Here is a 22,964-nt window from a genome sequence, read left to right as displayed (position 1 = left end):
AAACAGATGTTCGTAGGTCCTGATACCCTGAGCGAGCTGAAAGGAAAAGCTTGTAAAAGAAATGGACCTTAAAAACAATGTATTGAAGAGCTTTAAATAAAGGCTAAAGGAAAGCAATATGGCTTTCAATGATAAATCTCAGCAAAGAACACCAAAGTGATACCATGAATTTCAATGATGCATTTTTCTTTTTTTCAGTGAACTCTACAGCTCATTTTGAAATAGCTCAAATCTCATCTTAGTTTACAAGTCTCCCATATTCATTAAAAGGTTACAATGCATGCATTTTTAGTTTCTTGTAACTAATCACTTTAGCTGGGAACACCCAGTGAAGTCCTGTAATATAGGCTAATGCTATTATTTCAAAAGCTGCTTATAGCTCAACAAAGAGGAATATGCTGAAAGAATCTTGATTGGAAAAAATCTTAGACTACCTCTTGGAACAAATTATGTTCAATCTCCTTCTCTTTTCATGTGCACTATTTCACACTCAAAAAAACCCACGTAAAGAATCTATGAAGCGCTGTCCTGAATCGGACCAGGGTTCTGTTTCACAAAAGCCAATATGCACCATTTACAAATGAAACAAAGTGTAGAGTCACTTGTCTGACTGAAGTTTCTGCTTTTGTGATTAAAACTCTCTTCCTCTTTCTTGAAGAGTCTGCCATCCAAAAGGGCCTGTGCCATGCTCCAATGCACAAAATACATGTATTCATTACAGGAGAAAAAAAAAAAAAAAAAAAAAAACTGAAAAAATTGGCACAAAAGCGGGTGCATAGCTTAAGTCCTTTTTAGGATAGCCCTCACTTGAACTCTGCACATTTGCATGGATTTTACCTATTAATTGTCTGCATCAAAAATATAGTGGATAACTAAAAGAAATGTTTCATCATCTGTATGTGGTCAGGTGCAGATCTAACTTGTTAATTTTTAGCATCGATGAAATACAGATGATAAAGAAATAAAGAAATGGTACCTTACTTCACCAACACGGAAATCTGTAGAAATAATTTTAATTAAAAGAATATCTGGGACAGAAGGTATCTAAATCTGCTTGGCAAGTTTGAAAAAAATATCAGTCAAATCTTAAGCGAAAAGTGACCATGCATTTCTCCTGTCTAATCACACAAAGAACAGATCATTACGCTGCACCAAGTTCTTCCCAAACTGAAGCAAATAGCATCCCTTTGACTAAAACAAATCTTCAGAAAGACATTAGCTCTTGATAGGACATGGAGCATCCACCAATTCCTCAATCATTCCAACGAACTTCTCATTGATCACTTACGTGGCTGATTCCTCATGCATGATTTTTAATTTGAAATTTTCTGCTACCACTTCCTAAATATTGTCTGGGATAGGATTAGGATCACTGTTGTAAATAGAGCAGACTTTGGAGACCAGTGTTCTAACTACAAACTCCTTGGAAAACCTCTCTGACCTATCAGCCAGGGCTGTTAAAGGTAGATTTAATAGTTGTCTAAGGAAGCCAGGTACAGCAAACCTGATGCTACCTGTGCAAATAATTCCTCTTTGGCATCCAGACCTGGACTAGGGTCTCTAAAAAAATGCAGAGCTCCTCACTCTCCTCCCATGCCAAATCATGCTTTTTAAATACACAGAGCGAAGATACTTGATGTAATTCATTGTAATAGCTTTGCATCCACATTTAAAACAACTTCACAGTTGGTGTTACTTTTTTTTTTTCTGTTTAATATATCCAAAGATGCATTAATATGTGCCATGGCATTATCACATAATATGTGCCATGGCATTATCACAGGAGCTGAGTTTGACCTGTTTGCCTTCAGTAAGACCTAAGGTCCTTATGACTAATGACTCCTCAGAGCTTCTATACATGCAATCACAGCCAAATGCAAAGTTAAACAATGTTTTCGATGAACTTATTTTGCCGTATGATTACTTGGTTATCATTTACACCCAAGCAGTTAATCTCATTATGAACTTTCTTCGTCAGACTCATTATCTGACTTCATTATATCTTTCAATTCTTTTATCACTAGCAACTTTTCTTTTAGTTTGTCTGAAACGAATGTCTTGCTAATGAGCTTTCAGTTAATGAGGGGCTTGCTCGGTGCTCCCTCCTTTAGTCTTGTACCCTTAACCACAGGTACAAATCTGTCCTTCTCTTAGCATTCTGCAATGTCCCAGGTACTCCAATTTCTTCTCAATCAACATTAAAGACTGTAGGCTAAAGATGGACAATTAAAATTGTCCAGTCCTTCTAGTTAAAATCATCCTCGCTTATTAGTAAAACTACTATATGCTTCATAATCTTCATGTGCTGAGTGTATTCAACTGTTTCTTCTAGCACATTGAGCAGAAATGCATACAGAACATGTCTGGTATTTCTGAAACACCATTTTCAGTTTGTTCAAGTATACGTAATAAAAGACTTAAATCACTTTTTGTTCTTTCTAAATGGAAGCTGGTTAGATATGGCGCATTACCGATCCTGATGTAAATGCCTAAAAGTCATGCACATAGCAAATAGCCCTCCTAGCTAAAGGAAAGAATAATGAAGCATAACAAAATTGCAGGAGTCATAATACAGGAGGAACCCAATGCCCTACTGATCAAACCCACTTTTTCTGCTGGATGACCGTCTCCCATCTACAACCTGTTCAGGCACCTCTCTAAATCTCACAAAAGCTTTGCTTCAGCCAACATGTTGTGACCACACCTGTGTGCTCTGAAGTGCTGCTGTCACAGCCGTGGTGCAGGTGGACAAAGAGCAGAAGACAGTGAGCCACCCAACTCCCGCTTACTGATTTAATGGTAAGCACACACCACCCAGGGGACAGGAGGCGCAAAGCTTTCTTCCTTTAAATTATACAGAAACATGTCAAGTGAAAGAGATTTTCAGCACATCCAAGGAAAACATCAACTCTGAATTTTCTACTGTTAGATGTAAACAGAACTCTCAAACATTTCACTTGTGTCCAACACTGATAATCTGCATTAAATTTAGTGCTTGTTAAAACTACAAAACCAAAGACAATTACAAATAAATCTTGCTGTTTTATTCAATGTCATTTACAAGGAGATAATATTTGAAAGTGTTATACTTGATAAAACTCCAACGCCTGGTGAAAAATTCTCACATTTACATAGAGGATATTCACTATACATTATTCTAGGCTTTTGGGCCTGTCTTCAGATATTTCAGAGAGAGAAAATCAAAACAGATCAGGGTTTTGAATGGCATTTAAAAATATTTTTTCTTGATGAATGTTAACACTATACATACTTGTGCATGGTACTACTGAACTATATATAATAATTTGATTTCAGAATTGTATCAACTAAGCAACCAGTACATTTTTGAACTAACTGTAACATGTTTTACTCCATAAAAGATATCTATAAATTCTTGGAATTATACTCAATGTGCAGGAAATTCAACTGCCAGTGTTCATGGATTTTAAAATTACCATTACTAAACCACAATAAATTAGCACAGAGTTGCTCAGTTTAAATACTGTAATATTACAGGTTTCAGTGCAAATTTTATTTTACTTTTGAGGAAATTATCAAAGGCAAGAACAAAGTTAGCAGTAGCAGCCTACGCATACCCTTCTGTATCTTCAGTGAACATTCACAGTTGAAAAAACTACTGTGCAAGTTATTGCCAAAAAAATCAAGCAAAACAGCTAAAGCACGTACAATACACAATACCAGGCAACTGTTTGGGACTTCTGCAGAGCCTAACTACAATTGAACTACAGCCTTTATTTTATCTATCCCTGCTTTTATTGTTTGTCATTGTTTCTTAGAGTTACTCTGCTGTCAATATTTGAAGAACAGAATCCTGTCTTGATATTGATTTACTAAAGACTTTGAATCACTGTCTTCATAATGCATATATTTTAAGGCAAGTGCATGCAAAAGGTGGAGGTGAAGCTGCTTATTGAATTAAATCAATACAAGACATCAGATTGGCAATTATCTGGTATTCATTTTATATGATGTAAAATATCCACTAAACAGAAAGAAAAAAAAAATCCAGTTCACCTTGGCAATTTCTAATTCAAATTTCTTGTATACTCTCGACCTTTGGCTCGCTTAAGTTCAATTGTTGTCACTCTTAAACATTTAGCACATACTTGACTACTCCAATGCTAGTGAAGATTGGATTGCATAATGCTATCTTTTGTGATACTTGTATGGTTCACACTGAAGGACACAGAAAGAACAGCAATAGCAGCTACAGTCTGGAGATGTGCCTCTAAAGGGAGCTCAGGGCAATGCCACAGGGATTGCATGACTCAAAAAAAAACCACCACAACAACAACAACAACAAAAAACAGTGAGGAGGAAATACAGTATTCATATGAAGGAACAAATCTATCCAGGTTATGTTTGTGCTTCTCAAGCTTAATGACAGTACTACAGCTACACTGTGTTCAGCTAAAAATGCATCAAAAAATTAAACTGTTTACATTTTCAGGAAAATATTAGTATTGTATGAATAAAAGTAATCTAGAAATAGCATTACAGAAACACAGAGATTTCCATAAGGTTAATCCAGTCTGTGCATTTCTTTCCTGTATCTGTGAAAGCAAGGTAATCTAGATGCCACATAAAAGGCTTGCTAGAAGACAGGAATTTAACGTAACTATCAGTAATGGTACTGCAATCTCTACCAGACTTTGTAAGAGAAAACCTTTTAGTGAGGTTGGAGAGTAAACTAAGAACTTTTACTTGTCTGAGGGCTACACGCTGGTATAGAGTACATGGGTAGGGTATCACTGGCAGATTATGCGAATCTTCCTATAGCCACCATCCATCATCCCTAAACTACACCGAAGCAAAGTTACACACTGTTCAGAGCTCTGCTGCATTAAGTGGGGATCAGGAAGAAGTTTTTCCTCCAGGGAGCTGATTTCATAGCATCACAGAAGCACAGACCAGTTTGGGTTGGAAGGGACCTTAAGGACCATCCAATTCCAAACCCTTCTGCCACCTTGTGCCCACGGGGAGCCCGCGGGGTTGAGGCAGTGCTGGCTCTGCAATGGTGTGCAGTGGCAGGGCTAGCCCCCAGACCCGTGGCATTATGTGCATCTTGATCAGCCCCGGCCCATCACACAGCATTTCTTCCACATTGGAGGAGCAGTTTCCTGGGAGCACAAAGGGGCAGACTCTTCACCTGCTTTTTGGGTGCTATTCTATGGGACTACAAAGTGCCATAACAGAGCCTGAACTCAGAATTCACTCTTACCACAACGCCACTTCATGTATACATTTTTTTCGACCTCTATTAGAAAGTGTTGTGTAGCTGTTAACATTTATTTATCCCACTGGAACAGGAAATTACAAAAGCATTTGCAAAGTCAGCACCAGAGAAGCGGTCCTCTAACTACCCAATGACATGAAAAAAAAATAAATCCAAGGAAATGGCAAAGGCCATTTGAAGGCAGATAAAGACCCTGACGACTCTCCAGAAACGTCCATCTGGGCAATTTACCTTGTTCTTCCAGAGGAAGACACCATAAAGGAATATGATAATTTTTGAGTATTTTATTGGCATACTCTTTACTCATTAAAGGAAAAAAAATCTATTATATGATTGTTGAGAATAACATCAGACTGTATAGGTCAAAAATTGACTGACATCACTTTGGACAAGCATTATTGAGACACACAAAGGAGCTGTTGTGCCTTTAAGCTTATGGTACATTGCAATGCAGTAAATGAAAAGCCACTATTATGAGGGGATGTTTATGTCAGTGACTGAAACAAATCTTCTTTTTCCTAGAATAATGCTGTCTTAAATTGTTAACTGTTGATCAGATAAACAACATGTGATAAAGATCCTATAATCTCTTTTCATAAAATTCATTTTAACCCTTTAATGGCTTTATATATTAAATTATGATGTTATTGAGCCCCGCGAAGGCTTTTAGTAGCTCTAAATAATATCGTAACAGAGCTCCTATGTAAGCAGTAATGCAAAAAAATCATGATTAAATTTTAAATAACATAAACATTAAATGCTAAAATTTTCACAAGACATAATGTATCAGTCACCACCGTGAACTTGTCACAACCTCCCACCCTCTTCACCAAGAAAGCCTATTTGTAGGGCTTGGTGTAAGAAGGAACTAATTTGATTTCTATGGTCAGCCTGTAAATTTAACAGATATTTTATGCAGTGCAGGATATGCAGAACCTCTATGGTGGCACTGTATTACCAAGACCAAGGTGATGCTATTTCACAAACGCAGCTTGCACGAGATATACTCCTAGTGGCCCTTCAGTCTTTAGACAGGACATGTGGAAAGCAGAATGGTCCCAACATCATTTCAATCTTTCTACCTTTTCAGTAAGTAGCTAAAACAAATGGCCTTTGGATGAGGGGAACATTTAATGCTGCACTGTCGATCTCCTCTCCTAAGCCTCAGAGATGAAGTTTAAAATAAAGCAATTTACTACTTGCTGATTATCTGAATCAAGTGACAAGAAGACAGTGGACATGTTTGTGAAGTCAGAACAGATGGGTGAAGAGTCCCTCCTTCAAAGCCCCCATCTCTCAGCAGGACTTAACAGGTACAGTCCCTGCTAACCAGATCAGCCTTTGCTCCTTGCCAGATAGACATCATTGCTCTTGGCTGGGACAAAACTGTAGTTGTCCTGACAACATAATTTCTGTGACAGTCCATCTCCTTTATGCTGCACAGATGCTTGAGCAGGAAAGATGTTAGAAGGAAATGGTCCAGGCACTAATGTGAGGAGAGGGAGCTGGGCACTGTCTGGGGACAGGTCCTCATGACACAGGAGGCATTCCCTGCTCAGGGGAGAAGAGAAAGCATGAACTAAGTAACAGTCGCTTGTAAGGCAATCTTAACGCAGAGAGTTCTGAAGAAGCTGGAGGAAAGAGAAATAGTTAAAAATCTAACTCTGCCAAAGTGCTTTATGTGTAGGCCTAAATTGTAAGGCTACAAGCCAACGTACAATGTACTTAACACCTTTATCTTAACGACTTCACAACAGAAATTCCATTCAGAACCAAACTCAGGAGCACCTCAGAGCACCTTGCTTCTTCTCCGCAAGGGACAATTCAATTACTTGCTGATAAGTAAATACACAACTGTGGAAATACACAAACGGAAATAAGCATTTTGTCATTTTTACGCAAGTCTGAGTGGGATGGAAACAAATAGAAATAATAACAAAATGGATTTATGGAGTTAAAATTATATATTCAGAAAGGTGTTAATAAAAGGAAAGACATGACATGGTCACAGGCAGGAAAATATTCTGAAGCACACTAAATTTAGTAGGAATTGTCTACTGAGTTACTGGAATTTGCTTAAATTACCACAGTTGAAAGATTTATTCTGGAAAGTAACTGTTCTGGTATGTGTTTTTCTTTAAACTCAAATTGGAAGATTTTTTTGACTAAAGACTGCACATTTTATTTACTCTTATTTATGTTTATTTCCATTAAACCTTATCAATATCTTGTTTTGTTTAAGGCAACGACCTGGATCTTGAAAAGAAAGAATGAATAAGGTTTGTAACCATTCAAAAAGCTGAAACTTAAGGTACTCTATCCCTGACAGCTTTTACAGATAATATTAGTATCTTTTTGTCATATACTATACTATCAAGGCATGACGGGGTCCTGTGGCTGTTAGTCACTGATACAGCAATAGTGCTTAAACTACTTAATACTGAAGTCAATAGATACCTTTTTAACCATTAAACTCCACAGTAAAGCTCTTCTGAGCTGAACAAAGCAGAGTAGCTTTCCAGCTGCAGCAAGGCCTTAAGGCAGCACTGCAGTGTGACAATGGATGCAGAGCAATACTGTGTGCCTTGCAGCTCTCACACAAACCAGATTGTCCTGTGGGAAGATGATGCATTAACTGGACCTCTGTGAAAGAAGATGTGGTATCTGTCTTTTACTCTGAACGCTCCTGTACCATCGTTACAGAAGAAAAAGAAAGCCATATGAATCTAAAGATTTTTATCTGTCCCAACAGGAAATGAAAGTTACCAGGGTTAGAGTGCACCAGCAAACAAGTGTCTGCACACAAATGTGGTTGCTGCCTACCTTATACAAATGGCCAACACAAATAAGCTTTGTATATCTGGAACATTACAATTTGTCCATTCTTCATAAATACTACATTTAGCATTAGTTAGTGGTAAGGGGGTGCTACTATCAACTTTTTTGTTCCCATTATAGTAACAACAGTTCCCCACCCCCCAGCACTAAATCTGTGTCTAAATCTAAATAAAAATCTTCCTCCCCACCCTGATCGAATATCAATCTTGATTCCTGTGTTCCTGTGTATAGAGGCAGATACGATCCTGTTCCTTAATTTTCATATGGATGCCCAAATCTTTCTTCATTTTGTTTTTGATAAGCAAACAAAATACCATTCTAGATTACAGGCTGTAATTTTGAGAATTCCCAAATTCCCCTTCTAGGCTTCCACTAATGACAATCACAATATGTATATGTACACCTTTTTTTTTTTTTTTTTTTTTTTAAATATGAATGGGTGCCTTTTAGATACTAGTGCGTAATTTGTCCATAGACATTAACACTTCGTATCACAGTAAGAACCAGTAATAATCACAAATTTCAAAAGAGTGCTTTTTTTCCTTTTTTTTCCAGGTACGCCAATTTTTTTCAAAAATTACAAAAATTTGGGATGGTGAAAAAATATCATATGGCATCTATTCAGGTGAAATTTGGTCTCAACTAAGTTGACAAGTTTTTATACTGGATATAAGCAGAAAAAAAAATCATAGTTGGCTTTAGTTAAATATATATTAGGGGTTCTCAATACGCATTATAATACTTCATTTAATTGTTTAAATTATTGCTTCTTTTATAGAAATAATTTTCAAGTCAGGAAATTATTAATATTTATCTATATGTATGTTTTTCTACCTACAGCCCCTGCAATATGATAAACCCTCTTGCTCTGTGTGAAAAGAGCAATTGATTGCTACAACTCTTAAAGGCAAGCATGCAATGAAGTGCTTTCTGTATTCTGATTCAAATGCTTCACATGTTACAAGACCCCGGGCACTGTCAAAGTATTTGGCAAACAAATGTCAGGATCTGTTTTGTAATTAGCATGTCATCAAGCAGAAATTAACCTGCAATCCCATTAGGTAGATGAGCATTGTTAAATCTTGGAAAGTTGCAATGGAGACCTGGAATCTTGCGTTCTGCTAAGACATTTTTTATATGTGAATTTGCAGAAAGCTTCAGCCTCTTGAACTAGACAGCTTGAGTAAAGCTTCAAGGTTTCCCTGTGGATATTTTTGTCTTCCATTCCAGGAACAATAATCCTTGTGCTAAAAGTGATCCGCAAGCCCATGACAAAAGATGTTCCCTCTCCAGGAACTTCCTTCTTCCCCCTGCACCTTTCCCCGCCATTTAGTATATAGCACAAATCTAGGAACTTGAGCCATTCAGAAATAGTTTGGCCTCAGAAACCACCACTTCTCCCAGAACAGCCCCACAGGCCAGCAGGTATATCCGTGGCAGTACCCTACAACCAGTGAAAAAGGTTTCAGGCACCCAAAATGTCATCCATCACCACCACTGTAAGCTAGGTGATGGATGGCAGGTGTGGCAGCAGCCAGCTCTGTCCCGGGCTGCGCGGAGACGGGTGCTGCTGGTACCGCTGTCACCCGCCGTCAGCCAGTGCCAGCTGAGTCTCCCAGCTGCCAGTTGCTGCCACGCAAGGCATAAAACATACACTCTGAACAATCACAGCAGCAGAGCCGAGCTTATAGGCTGCATTATTAATTAGTTTAATGACACTCAGCCCTATTAGAAAGCACAAGATAATTGTATTTAATTTGTGTACGTTTTAATTACAGCCCAAGCAGTGCCAAATTTGATCAACGTATCATCTTTTCTGTTCTGCTCTGTAACCATGTTTGTATTAATATGCATCTGAAACAGGAGGAGCTGCTGTACCCTACTGGGAATAGAGTTCCTTTTAGTTTTTAAACGCTGCCATCTTTCACATCATGATGCTGTGCAAGACCTCTGCCTGCTGATAACAGTGTCATCTTTTCCTGTGGCCACAAATTAAAAGCAGGTTTACGACCACATGCTACTAGACCCTCTAGGGCCCCAGAGGAGGCAGCCAGAGAACAATTCATTCACTCATCCCTCCCCTTATCCATGATGGAAGTAGAAACAATTGCATCATTTAATTTACTATTGCAACGGGGATATGGCTCATTGGCCCCTCGTTGTTTTGAAGATGGATTTAATTAACCTCCTATGAATCTTGCCAATAAGCGTGGCAGCATCAGTATGGAACTGGAAATGTTGAAAAATCAGTTGGAGAGATGGGTCATCAGTATTTCTCAAGCTAGCTCTGCTGAGAGGACTTAGGACTACTACAGTGTTACAGCCCCAGCAGAAAGCTAAGGAACTTGCTGAGTTAATACACTACTGACTTACCTCTGGGAATCTAAGCTCAGGTTTGACTTAGACTACTGAGAAAAAGAGAGGTAATTGAATAATTCCTAATAGCCACATATATCTTTAATACAGAAGCCATTTGCGATCACTGGAAAATAAATAATTGCAATTAACTACACTGTTAAGTAAATATACAGTCCCTTGGGGAAGCAATCTGCATGCTTTTATAAGTCTGGCTACAATATGAAACTCATCACGATGTCTATGAGAGTAATTTATAATGAACATTTAGCAGGTGCCTCAGATGGGTTGCTGCAATTTACATTCATTAATAAAACTGTCCTTATTAGACCCCAAGTTTTATGCATTTTAATTTAATAAATCTTTATTACATGTTCATTTTACGTTTGATTTTGTTTCCAAGATGTCATAGAATCAGTTTAACTTGTAATGAAAGTTAAAATCTTTGAGACCAAGTTATTTACAATAACCTATTTGAAAAGAGAAAAAGAATCTAGCATCTTAAGCTTTTCTAAGTAGAATAAAAAACATGATCTGAAGTTTGCAAGCTATTAAGAATAATTTATTTAATTAAATGCAGTTTTATCTTAAGAATAAAGCAATGTGATTTTTCTTTTTGTAAGGATGGCTTAGTATCACTTAACTAAAGGAAGAACGGAACCGTGTTACAGTTGAAACAGTCATTATGGAGCAAGGAACACATTAATTGAAAAATACAAGAAAGAAAGAACAATTCCTTTCATAAAAGGGCTCTTTTCCATGATTTGTAGCACAGTATTAGAAGCTCTTCTAACTATCTGAAGATTTAATAGGATGTTACGAAGTTTGGGTAGTCTTGGTTCAGTCGGATTTAGCCAAGCCTTCATTAATTTGTTGCTTTTATAAGAAGGATCTGTCTGTGACAGTATTTGCATACCTGTACCTCTTTATTTTGTCCGGCTGTAAAAGCTACAGGAAGAGCATCTGTCTTTTCTCAGCACAATTAGGCATTCTTCAGTGCAGCAATCAGCCAGAAGACACGTACCTTATCTCAGAAATATGTAAGAGGCATTTTTTGTCTGAGTCAGATTTTGAGCCATTTAGAGGCATTACTGCAATGTTTTATTGTGTGTGAAATGACACCTTTGTTTGTCTAAAAAGATTTGTTAATCAGTTTCAGTTCTTGCAGAAGAAAGAAAATATAAAAATTGGACTTACAAACCTTGGTGTATGCCTAGAATAGACAGAAATAGTTTTCTTAGCTTTCAACAATTTTCATTTCATCAGTTTTTCCAACTCCCCCAACTATATTCAACAAGTCATCACTAAAGAGCATTAAAGTTTGAGATCAGCATCAAAACATGCACAAAGGATCTGAAAACATGTTTTTATTGCTGTATGCATATTCAGTATCTGTTCTGGAACCACAAAACGGACTATGAAATGTGTACAACAGGCAAGTTTTTCTTGCAGATTTTGCAGCTGTAAGGAGAATAAAATCATCTAGTTATGTGCATAAACACCAAAGACTGAAACATAGTTGTGAAGTTACACTTCATAATCCAAACTATTAATAACTTTACATGAGCAATTTTTGACTACAGTTTTTCATATTCTATCAATAAAAAGAAGACTTTTCCATATACTTTATTGTTTTAAGACTTAATTTCAGTATTTGCTAAATAAGAATTATTGGAGAACTGTAGACATACAGATGTTCTCCATATCCCATCCAGCAAATGGAGAGATGGGGTGGAGCTGTGGAATTGGGGGCAAAACATTTAGAGGGATCAAGAAAAAAGGAACAAGTGAGCTACAGAGAAGATTGGGTGAGCACAGCCACAAAAAAATAAATGTCTTGAGAGAAGCAAAGTGTATTTTTTCATGGCCCTAAAGGCAGAAAAATATGCCAATTCAGGACTGGGACAAGAAAGCACCTAGGTAAACAATGATGGTTGAGGGCTGAGATGGGGAATCCTTACCCAGGCAGCTGACTCAACATACAGATTATGTTTTCAGGCTCTCACACTTTCTAGTTGTGAGCTCACTGCCACACCTGATCCAGTTGCTGGGAAGATTCCTTCCTTGTGTCATTTCTCAAGCTGTCATTCTCTGAGGTGCTCCAGATGTCACCTGTTCACCTTAAACATACTTCTGCTTTCTGCTAGCAATCGCCCATTTCTCTTATGAGCCAAGACTTTCTGCAATTGCAGCACCAAATCACTACGCAGTTATTCATTTTCTCATTCTGTTGCATGTTGCACTGGGAGAAATCGTAATTAAAGCAGGAAAAAAAAAACTTTCATCTTTTTCATGTTTTGTGGCTAAGGATTTTTTGAATAAAGGGGCTTCTTCATGCCTTAAAATGGTTTTACTTATGCCCAAAACCAGACAGCTGTGATGCCGACTGCATACTTGAGATGTATTTTCATTTTTTCCATTGAAAAGGGATCCAACTGAAAAGTTTGAGAAGTCTCAGCTGTTCACATAAACCAGATGTGTGTTTACTACAATGTATAGGTGATACCCTGTTATTTAGGAATGAGTTGGGACACCAAGAACATCCTGGGCTGCATCAGGAGGAGTGTTGCCAGCAGGCTGAGGGGGGTGATCCTCCCCTCTGCTCAGCAATGGTGAGGCCACTTGTGGAGCACTGTGTCCAGTTCTGGGGTTCCCCAGCACACAAGGCACGTGAACATACTTGAGAGAGTCCAGAACAAGCCCACAAAGATGATGAAGGGACTGAAGCATCCCTCATATGAGGAAGGGCTGAGATACCTGGAACTGCTCATCCTAGAAAAGAGAAGGCTCAGGGGGCCTTATCAATGGTCTGAATACCTGATGGGAGGGAGTGGATAAGATGGAGTCAGGCTCATTTCAGTGGTGCCCAGTGACAGGACAAAAGGCAATGAGCACACACTGGAACACAGGAGGTTATCTCTGAACATGTGAAAACAAGTTTCAATTGTGATGGGGACCCAGTACTGGTACAGGATGCCTCGAGAGTCTGCATTTTTGAGCATAGTCAGACCCCAACTAGACATGGTCCAGAACAACCTGCTCTAGGTGACCTGGCTTGAGCAGGGGGTTGGACTAGATCTTAAGAGCGGTCACAGGTGATGAGCTGCTTGATCTCAGGGACTGACAGGAGAGAATTAACTTACTGCTTGCAGTTAGACATTTTATTTCATTCACCTATAGTAATCTCCTTAATTTCTCACATCATCAAAAAGAATCTATCCTCCTCAATTCTTAGTAATAAAATACCTCATTTATCCCTCCACAAACATTAGTTCCCTCCTTACCCTTAATGTGCTTTAGAGATTTTAGTATCCTAATTTTATGAAGCTAATAGCCAACCGGTCTTGCTTCATTTTAGAACCTCCTAATATTTACCCTATTACACTTTTTGAAGAACCAAAACACTAACTCATGATTTTTGTTTCCAGAATATTCTTCAACGTCAGCCTGCAGTACACCTTGTTGCTGCTGGAGATTTCTTTCAAGTCAAGCCTCATCAAGCCTCCTTGCAATTCAGTTTCAGAAGATAATTTCTCAACAACAGAAAAACAACCTTTGTCACACGCACTGCTGCAAATTTGCATTGCATTTCTGATAACCACTGTCTTACAATGGCCTATCTGTATTATGTTTAAAACACAGGGAGAGCAAAACTTCCAGAAAAAATTACAGGAGAACCTCATCTATACACAGAAACAAACAAACAAAAATCGTGTTTCTATGAAATTCTGTGACAGTGCCTGCATTAGAGACACTGACAAGCTGATTTAAACTAGAATTCGGTCAGATATAAAAGGTTACAGTAATTTTGTATATGTTGTAAACACATCCAGAACAAGCTGGTAGGAGAAGTGCTAGAAAACACCTGGAAGCAGTGGGTAAGTAACTAGAATGCTCCATCTCATCCAAGAGATCTAGCATTAAAAAAAAAATAAATGTGCAAATATTTGAATTTAAACATCAGTAAAAAAAAAAAAACTTGGTCAACTTTGTAAGTGTAGGATTAACTAAATTTAGAAAAAAAAATCATAAAAAAAATAAAGTCTTTCTGCGTGCATACCTTAAAAGAATTAAAACCTGAGGACAAGTAAATCTTTCTTTTGTATGTATTGCATTGCTAAAGGAATTTCCTACTTACTAGGCTTATTTTTGGAAATGCTTAGAGCACGAAAGATGATGAGCTGAGGATGTTTAGCACTACAAGAATGCAATGCCAGCATGACATATGACAAGCAGCAGTGCAAGAGTGTAATTTGTTGGTCTGAATTGATCTACAATTGATCTTCAAAAAGTGGTACTTTCCAAGAGGCTTGACTACAAACAGAAGATTTTCTGGATGTTTTCCAGTAACAAAGTAGTAGCGTTTATCAGCTCTGTCTGTCCTTAGGCAGAGGGACGAACCTCACAGTTCAGCCGTGTAGAAACATCAGGATGTGTAAGGATCAGGCCCCCAGACGATACAACCAGAGCACACTGGGAACTGGTTCAGCACATCTACTAGGAAGATGCACTCATGCTACCTCAGCACTGCATGGCCAATGATAATGTTGCTGGTGCTTTAGACATATTACTCTGGATGAAAGGAATCTCCCAGCAGCGTCAGACGGGCATTCGTAAGCTGAACACACAGACAGACTAGAACATTCCCTGTTTCTTGCCATGCAGCTACCGTCTGCACCAACCTGAGAAAACCTGGTAGGAGACCCTCCAAGAGGTTTAACATGCGCATTGACAGGAGCCAGGAAAGTCCATATGCTTGATGTTGAGCAGGACTTAATCTCCTCATACACCTTTGGCCAGAAAATTCTTCCCCAGAAAACTTGACTAAAATGGAACTTTTTCATTGGCCTGTTTCAGAATGAGGACAACTTTGAAATGCTTTAATATGCTGAGCTGTAGGTAGTTCCCTGAACACCATCATACCAAGCAACAAATTACGCTCAAGCTATAATTCAAATATACTGTAAAACAATTATATTTGCTATGTCTGTTATGCTACTGACATCCTATTTCTTTCTTACTGGTTTATCCCTCTGGACAACACACTTGTTAATATACATATGGATCTCAGAACTGCCATAAGCCTTTACCTGTTTTATTGATCCCCCCTAGATTACTCCAACAACAGTAAAGCAGATTTTCCTAGCAAGGAAATCAATGACTTTAGATTAAGGTTCCCATAAAATATTTAATAAATTATATATTAATGATTTATTGTCTATTAATTGTGAATTAATACGTGCAACATTTTTAGCATCTGATTTAGCACAGAGTCCTTCAGTGTCTGGACTCCACAGCTCCCAGATTCTCCCTTTCAATGGCTTAAGAGAGAAATTCTTTAGAAATATACTTCATTCTTTGTGTTATAGACACTGTCTACGTTTCCACAACACATCTATCAATGCATCTTCTAGTGTCCGAGTGTTCAGCACACTGTGGTCTCAAGAGGGAATTCAAAAGGTCAGAAAGAAAAGCAGAGATAAATTTAGTAATATATACACAAAGATGATAGCGCCATGGATTAACCCGTAAAATTCCTAGCATTAACTCCACTGCTGATAGTCAAATAGGTGTTTCATACCAGCAGTTTGCACAGGCACACATTTAAACTGACAGAAGGGGCCAGGAAAACGATCTGTCTATGCACAGGCACAGGCTAACACTTTGGCTTGCACTAAGCATTACATAAGGCTAACCCTAACCTTTGCCAAGTTTTGTAACCCATCTAAACATTAGGAAACACTTTCTTACTGTGTGGACAATGGAGCACTGGAACAAGTTGCCCACAGAGGTTGTGGAGTCTTGTCCTTGGAGATCTTCAAAAACTGCCTGGACATGGTCCAGGGCAACCTGCTCTGGGTGTCCCTGCTTGAGTAGGGGTTGGACCAGATGGACCACCCAGAGATGCCTCCAACCTTAACTGTGATTAACCTTAACTTTCTGTGATTCTGTAATTCTATGGCCTTGCTCAAGGCACTGCACCCTCTGTTGACTTTGGAAAAATGGCACAGCTGAGAAGCACCATTTGTAAACTAGTTTGTAAAATGAGTTGGCATTGCATATTATGTGCAATCAAACCATTAGGTCCTATCTGGTACAATACCTACTAGAGGTGGTACGTCACTCCAAGCTTCCAAACTGTACTTTAGAAACTGATCTGTCTCATCAGTGCTCAGACTTTATTGTCAAAACAGTGTGCTACACACTTACTATTGATTCATTCGTGACTGTTCCAGTGTCAAGATGCTGCCAAAGACATTCAGCTTGTACCACCACTTCTGTGTAGTAAATTGCATGAGCCATACATTTCTTAAATCTTTTGTATCTTCTGACATACCAGTTTATAAACTGTACCAAATGCAGACTTTATGTGACTTTAATTGCATATGTATATGTGGAAGTGGAAGTTTCTAGACCAAATTTAATTATGTTTAACTGATGTTGCAATTGGTCTCTCATTATATGATCGTCCAGCTGGGTCAAGTTCTGTTTAACAGGGCATGCTACTTGTCATATAAAACAACAGAAAATGTGTAGTCCTCTAACATTTTTTGAACTCAAACATGCCTACATTTTATCTAGGAAGATATTCATCTTCATTCACACCTTTCATCATTCATCTTCAAATCACACCTTTTACATAACCTTGTGTACTCGTGTATAACAACATTAATTGACATTGGTGCAGCATTTGTAAGATGAAAACTGCAGTGTCACGATTCTAAATCTCCTGTACCCTTATCACCTTAACTCTGTGCTATACACTCAGTATGCATCATATGTGGTTAGTGACATTATTTTGTTAGGAGCAGACCGCTTTGAAGCTCACAAATACAAAAGTAGAGGTCTTAATTTATTGTTAATAAAGAAAGCATTCTCTGCAGATTCAGTCCTGCAAACTGCGAGGCAGTAAGTTCGGAAAAACATACAGTGCTCTTTGTCAATGCAGGGTGTAAAAGATAATTCTGCTGGATCATGATTGACAGAGATGTTCTCAGACTACACATTCTCAATAATACTGCACTACTAGTGAATTAAAAAAAAACCAGACATTTCAAAAACAAGTTGCCTATAACATTGATGATAACCGTGGGAACAACAGCATCGGAGGGCAAGATTTAGTCTTTATTATATGTTCATCATATGAAGCTGCATATTCTGAATCAGTGACTTGAATTCGTGTTCACTTATGCTTTATGTTTGTTGGTTAAATGAATACAATGTATAAAGGATTCTAAGAAGGAAGTTATTAGCTACATATACTGTGCTGTAATGTCAAACTTGTATTTTTCAACAGATGAAGGACTAATCATCATGTAAGGAATGAGAACTGTACTGTACCTGTATGAAAGGTATCCAGCCTTTGACATACAGGCTGCTTACTTACTTCCTGCTGCTTGATTTACAAAATAAAAGCTTTTGGTTTAGAAGATACATGCCTATCTCCAAGGACACCAAAAAGACACTGCAGCTACTCTGAGAATTAAAGTGGGAAATCCATGAGATTAAACTGGTTTTCAACCTGGATATTATTTTTGACCCCAAGCTACCTGGAGCAGAGCTTTAGCAGTGAAATCAAGGTAATCTCAACTCATGATGAAAAAGGTTTACTATATTCTCTTTGCCTTTATACAAATCTTCCACTTACCCTTCCACACTCAGATGTTACTGTCACAAAGGTTTATACCAATGTATGCTCTTATTTTTAAAGTGTTGAATTCTATTACAGAAATTTAGGAAATTTCTCACTTTTTCCCCCACCAATTACAGTAAAAGATTGTGAGGTTCACTGTGAGCTCCAAATGTATGACAAAAGTCACAAACATACAATAAAAATTTGGTATCCATTGCTGAACCTGAAAGAGATTTCAAAGATGCCTATCAATGAAAGAGACTCTTCTGTGCAAGGTGGAGACTCCAGGTCTCATCTTAGATGGGTAGCCATGTTTTTCCCTTTTCTATACACAGGACCATGAACAGGTAGTATGGACTCTGTAGCCCATTCACATTTACATTTCGCTCTGCATGTAGTAATCCCTTTACACACCACTACTTAGAAAAAATGCCGATGTTAACTATGTTTTTTTCAATTTCCTCAGCAGTTTCCCAGCACAGTCATTTCTAGTTACCTGTCAGATGTTCTTGTTGACAGTATTCTTAGCCAAGCTTGATGTTAACATTAAGATTAGTTCATTAAGTCACCTTTAACATTTTCACAAAAATGAAAATGAAAAATGAAAGTCCTACCTCTACTACTGCTTTGGCATCCAGTCTAAAATTGAAATCTCCAAAGACGAAATATGAAACTTTCTCAAACCGCTGATCTATAATTCTGGAAAAAAACAAAACAAAACAGAACTGCCATTCAGCTTTATGTATGTGTGAACATGTCCAAACGCACATATCTTACTTCTAAGTACTATCTTAGAAATAATTATTGGAATGATCAAAACTACCAGTTATACTGAAACAATCTTCTCAATACATTAACCATGTTTTTGGACTGATCGTCCTTGCTCAGGCAGTTGTGTCCAACCCCGTTAAAATAACGCATTTGAATTCCCCTATCTGTCTGAAAGAGCAATCTGGAGGAATGCTAGTTTGCAGAAGTTAGTAAAAAACAATACAAAACCAGCACTTGGGCAACAGAGAAACCTTGAGGGCATCCTAGAGGTACTCCACACCTTTGAAAAGTTAAGTATATGTGTTTTGGGCTGGGCAACTAAGAATTAGGAACTCCAAATTGGCAGTAAATTCAGAATTCACCTACCTTCAATTCTGCACTGTATATTTCTGTATCTGTAAGATTGTGATCATAACATTTACTAGTGTTTGTTAATACTCTAAGGACTATAGGAAGAGTGATTTATTAGTGCTAAACATTACTAATCATGGCTGATACTGATTAAACTACATGTTTTTTCCTAGCTTAGTTATGGTTCTCTGAAAGGCAGTTCTTGTCTTGAAAGTAAATTTTTACTGAGATTGTAGCTAACACCTAAAAGGTGATCTTTCCAGATGCAGAATAAAGATTAATTCTTTTCTCAAGGCTTTGCTCAGTAATAAACCAGGAGATGAGGCATTACTGTTCATCTTACAAATTTTGTGTTATTAAAAATTGTTATTGTATTATTAGTTTATCTGTTATTAGTAACACCTGTTTGGTACTCCTAACAATGTGCAGTTTTATTTGGTTCCAGAGATCTTGACATTCACAAATCCAATGAGTCATGCTTAATTTCAAAACAAGAATCAATACAATTAATTTCCGATCAGTAGCTGAGGACAATATGAAATAAGTGAAATGTGACTGTTACCGCTACAAATAAAATACACAGACAAAACCCACAAAAAACGGACCGATACACTAGATGTACAATATATAAGAAATAAGGAAAAATGTAAGGCAATACATTAGGTACCTCCTGGCAATACATAAATATGTAAGCGCTATGATGCCAGAAACCCCAAATGAGCAAGAGGCAGGGACACAGATAGATAGATAAATGATGACAAGGTAGTACACAGTAAGCAGGCCTTCTGGAACAACATTGCCCAGCAAGGAGGCATTCATTTTAAATGGTTTTAAGCCTTTTAATGTATTGCATCCATTTAGATATTTCAAAGCTGTAAAGAAAGATACAACATTGGATTTACAGTGAGATACTACTCCTTTTACAAAAAATCTCTCATTTTTAGTCCACTGTAATCTATTGCATAAGGAATATTATTCAATTGAAAAATTAATGTGCATTGGACCTAAGGTAGTGATCATCTGAAGTGAAAACTCTTGCAAAGACTTTTCTGGTATGAAAATCTCAAATCCTCCATTCAGCTGACAAATTATTGAAGGTACTGTTAATAAATACTGGCTACTGTCACCTCCTAGCAAGCATCAAGAAAAACATGTCACTCTTGACCTGTACATAACATTAGTTTGATTAGTGCCCTCCTGGCACATTAAGGGAAAACGAGAACTTAAAAGTTAAACGATTTACATTACCTTAATCTGCTAATACTACAATTGCTAGATCTGATATGCAACTTATACATAAGAAAAACTGGTTTTGCTGCAGCAACTGATCCATATCTTAGTTTTAGCTTTGCCCATTGCCATTTATTGCTGACAAAAACCTGAGAGATATTGCAGGAATGACATCAAGGTCTAGAGAAGGCCTCTCAGAACAAATTGATATTATGGGGATGATGTCTGAGATTATATTATGCAAAGACAGATTTTCCATATAAACAGTCTGTTCCAAAAATAGCCAGTTAAAATGTCTGCTAACTAAATTAACTTGAAAAACCTCAAACAGTTACTGATGAACAAAACAGCTTATTAGTCTGCTTCTGAACAATTAATTAAAATCCAGCCATTTCATTGTTTTACACATTACTTCATTTAAACATGACTTGCATACAAATGAATGCCAGCTTTAAAATGGATAGTTTTAACCAGTAGCTCCCCTTGTAGTTTCTCTTGATAGATATTTCAGAAAAAGTATCTCATGACAGATTGAAATAAAATAGTTCAAATGTTACTTCTCAAGAATTATGTTTAAGTGGCTTCTGATGTATCTCCATGTCACAAATCGTGTAATTTAGGCATACAGTAAAATTAACATCAGCAGTACAAGGCATATACATGTATCTGTACTTATTAAATGAGCTGCGATACCTAACAATAAAAATGCCTTAAATGACTCAACTAGATGTTTATGCTTGTAACATACTATCCTGGCCACTGGGACTTATTATCAGTTCAAGAATTCCCGAATTTTAGAATTATTTCAGCAGTGTGGTACTCTGATAGCTCTAATTTGAAATACTGGTGCCTGTAATTCCATTGAATCAATAGCACAAGAACTATCTCGATTATGCTTTTAGAATCAGAATCAAGTTAGCAAAGGAGACTGCACTAAAGAAAAGTACAGCAATATTTCCTCTCCCAGCAGCAATGCAGGAATAACATCCAGCATTAGGGGAATTTGGATAGAAATTGTGCACTGGACCATGAAAAACAGTTTCACCAGGACCAAGGATGCACAAAGAAGGTGTTAGGACTGGAGCAAGAACTGAAAAAAAATGTTCCATTCCGTGTTTCTGCATTCTAAGCCACAAATATATAGCTGATAAAGTGTACAAGTAAATGAGAATTCAGAAGACTGCATTTGTTTTTAAAGAAAGAGCACTTGCAAATGAAATAGAAAGGCTTCAAAATCTGCGCTATGTACTTTGTTATTCGTTGCTAAAACAATACCCTTGTTTTACCCATGAATCAAGTAATCCTTTAAAAATGTTGCCATGAATCAGTCAATGGAGTGATAAATCTGAATCACATAAAAAGAAAGCAGCCAACCTATGTCACCAGCACTAATTTAATGCTTTTATTGGGAGGACCTAGTGCTATTTCTTTTAACTTGTACTTGCTGACTATCAGATTATCCAGAAGGGCTTCAATGTACTTGAAGACTCTATACATTCCTGTACAACTCTTCTAACACGTAACTCTTCTAGCTTGTAACATAGGTGGCTTTCAGGTAAAAAATTCATGACTTATGAGAAGCCACAAGTATTTAACTTTTGCCAACTAACTGTGCTGTTTATTGTGACCATATCGGGCTGTTAAGAGATTATAAGCAATCAAGACATAGCCAACACAAATAATACAGAAAGCTTTTCAAACAGACTACAAGGCTTCCTTTGCAGAAAGAGATGTCTTTCCTTTGTTATGGCAGAAAAAACATTTTCACTATTCTAATCCGTTGTTCTTGCTGCAGAAGGTATTGCTTATGAAAAAAGTTTATATGCACATATAACATGAAAACCAAAACCAAAAACTTCTGTGCATTTTAGAAATCAAAATAACAAATTCAATACGGCAAATAAGGACCACTGGAAAAAATGCCCACCTATTACAGGATTTATTGCTGACCTCCTTAAACTCTGAAGTGTGCAAAAATAAATGCCATGGATGATTTCTCTTCTACTAGTTCCAAATACACAGTGGTTATAATTACATAAGAAATCCTTGATAAGAGCATCAGATGAGCATTTCCTCACACTTGGAACACACTACCTTAATTATTTTGCTTATTTCCAACTAATTCTACATTTTTAAGTCATGGTGCAACACTGAAAGTCTTTTGGACTGCTTGGACTATTCTCTGGTTCTTTTTAAATGTTGTTGTCTTTTCAGAAGAGACAAACAATCCACAGATGCTTTCTAAATCAGTGTTGAATAGCTTTTTAGACATGACACAACAGTACAAGAATAAAACATTCAAGTAATTGTAACTTTCAAGTAACGTTTCTAGTCAAAGTCACATTTAGTCACATTGCTTAAATGTTTTGTTGTCTCTGATCCATGGTTCACTCTGTTTATAAGGAAGGAGCAAACTTCACCGGTACAGGTAGAAATTAACATTAAATTACTATAGTAATTTTCTGAAAAATAAATATTTTTTTTTTTTTTTTTTTTGGTCTAATAACGGCAGTTTGTCTTACACTGGCT

The 22,964-nt window shown here is 37.3% G+C and overlaps 1 protein-coding gene across 2 annotated transcripts in view; it reads right to left on the bottom strand.

Moving 5' to 3' along the window:
- The window catches only part of INPP5A (inositol polyphosphate-5-phosphatase A), a 198,450-nt gene that overhangs the window by 54,160 nt on the left and 121,326 nt on the right, over window positions 1-22,964 (bottom strand). For both annotated transcript variants that reach the window (XM_035329692.1, XM_035329691.1), the window contains exon 9: window positions 18,698-18,782. In XM_035329692.1, the coding sequence (XP_035185583.1) occupies window positions 18,698-18,782 (85 nt within the window). The remainder of the gene's footprint in view (window positions 1-18,697; window positions 18,783-22,964) is intronic.

Source organism: Oxyura jamaicensis, chromosome 6, assembly GCF_011077185.1.
Source record: "Oxyura jamaicensis isolate SHBP4307 breed ruddy duck chromosome 6, BPBGC_Ojam_1.0, whole genome shotgun sequence".
NCBI classification, from domain to species: Eukaryota; Metazoa; Chordata; class Aves; order Anseriformes; family Anatidae; genus Oxyura; species Oxyura jamaicensis.
This window is presented reverse-complemented; position numbering and strand designations above follow the sequence as displayed.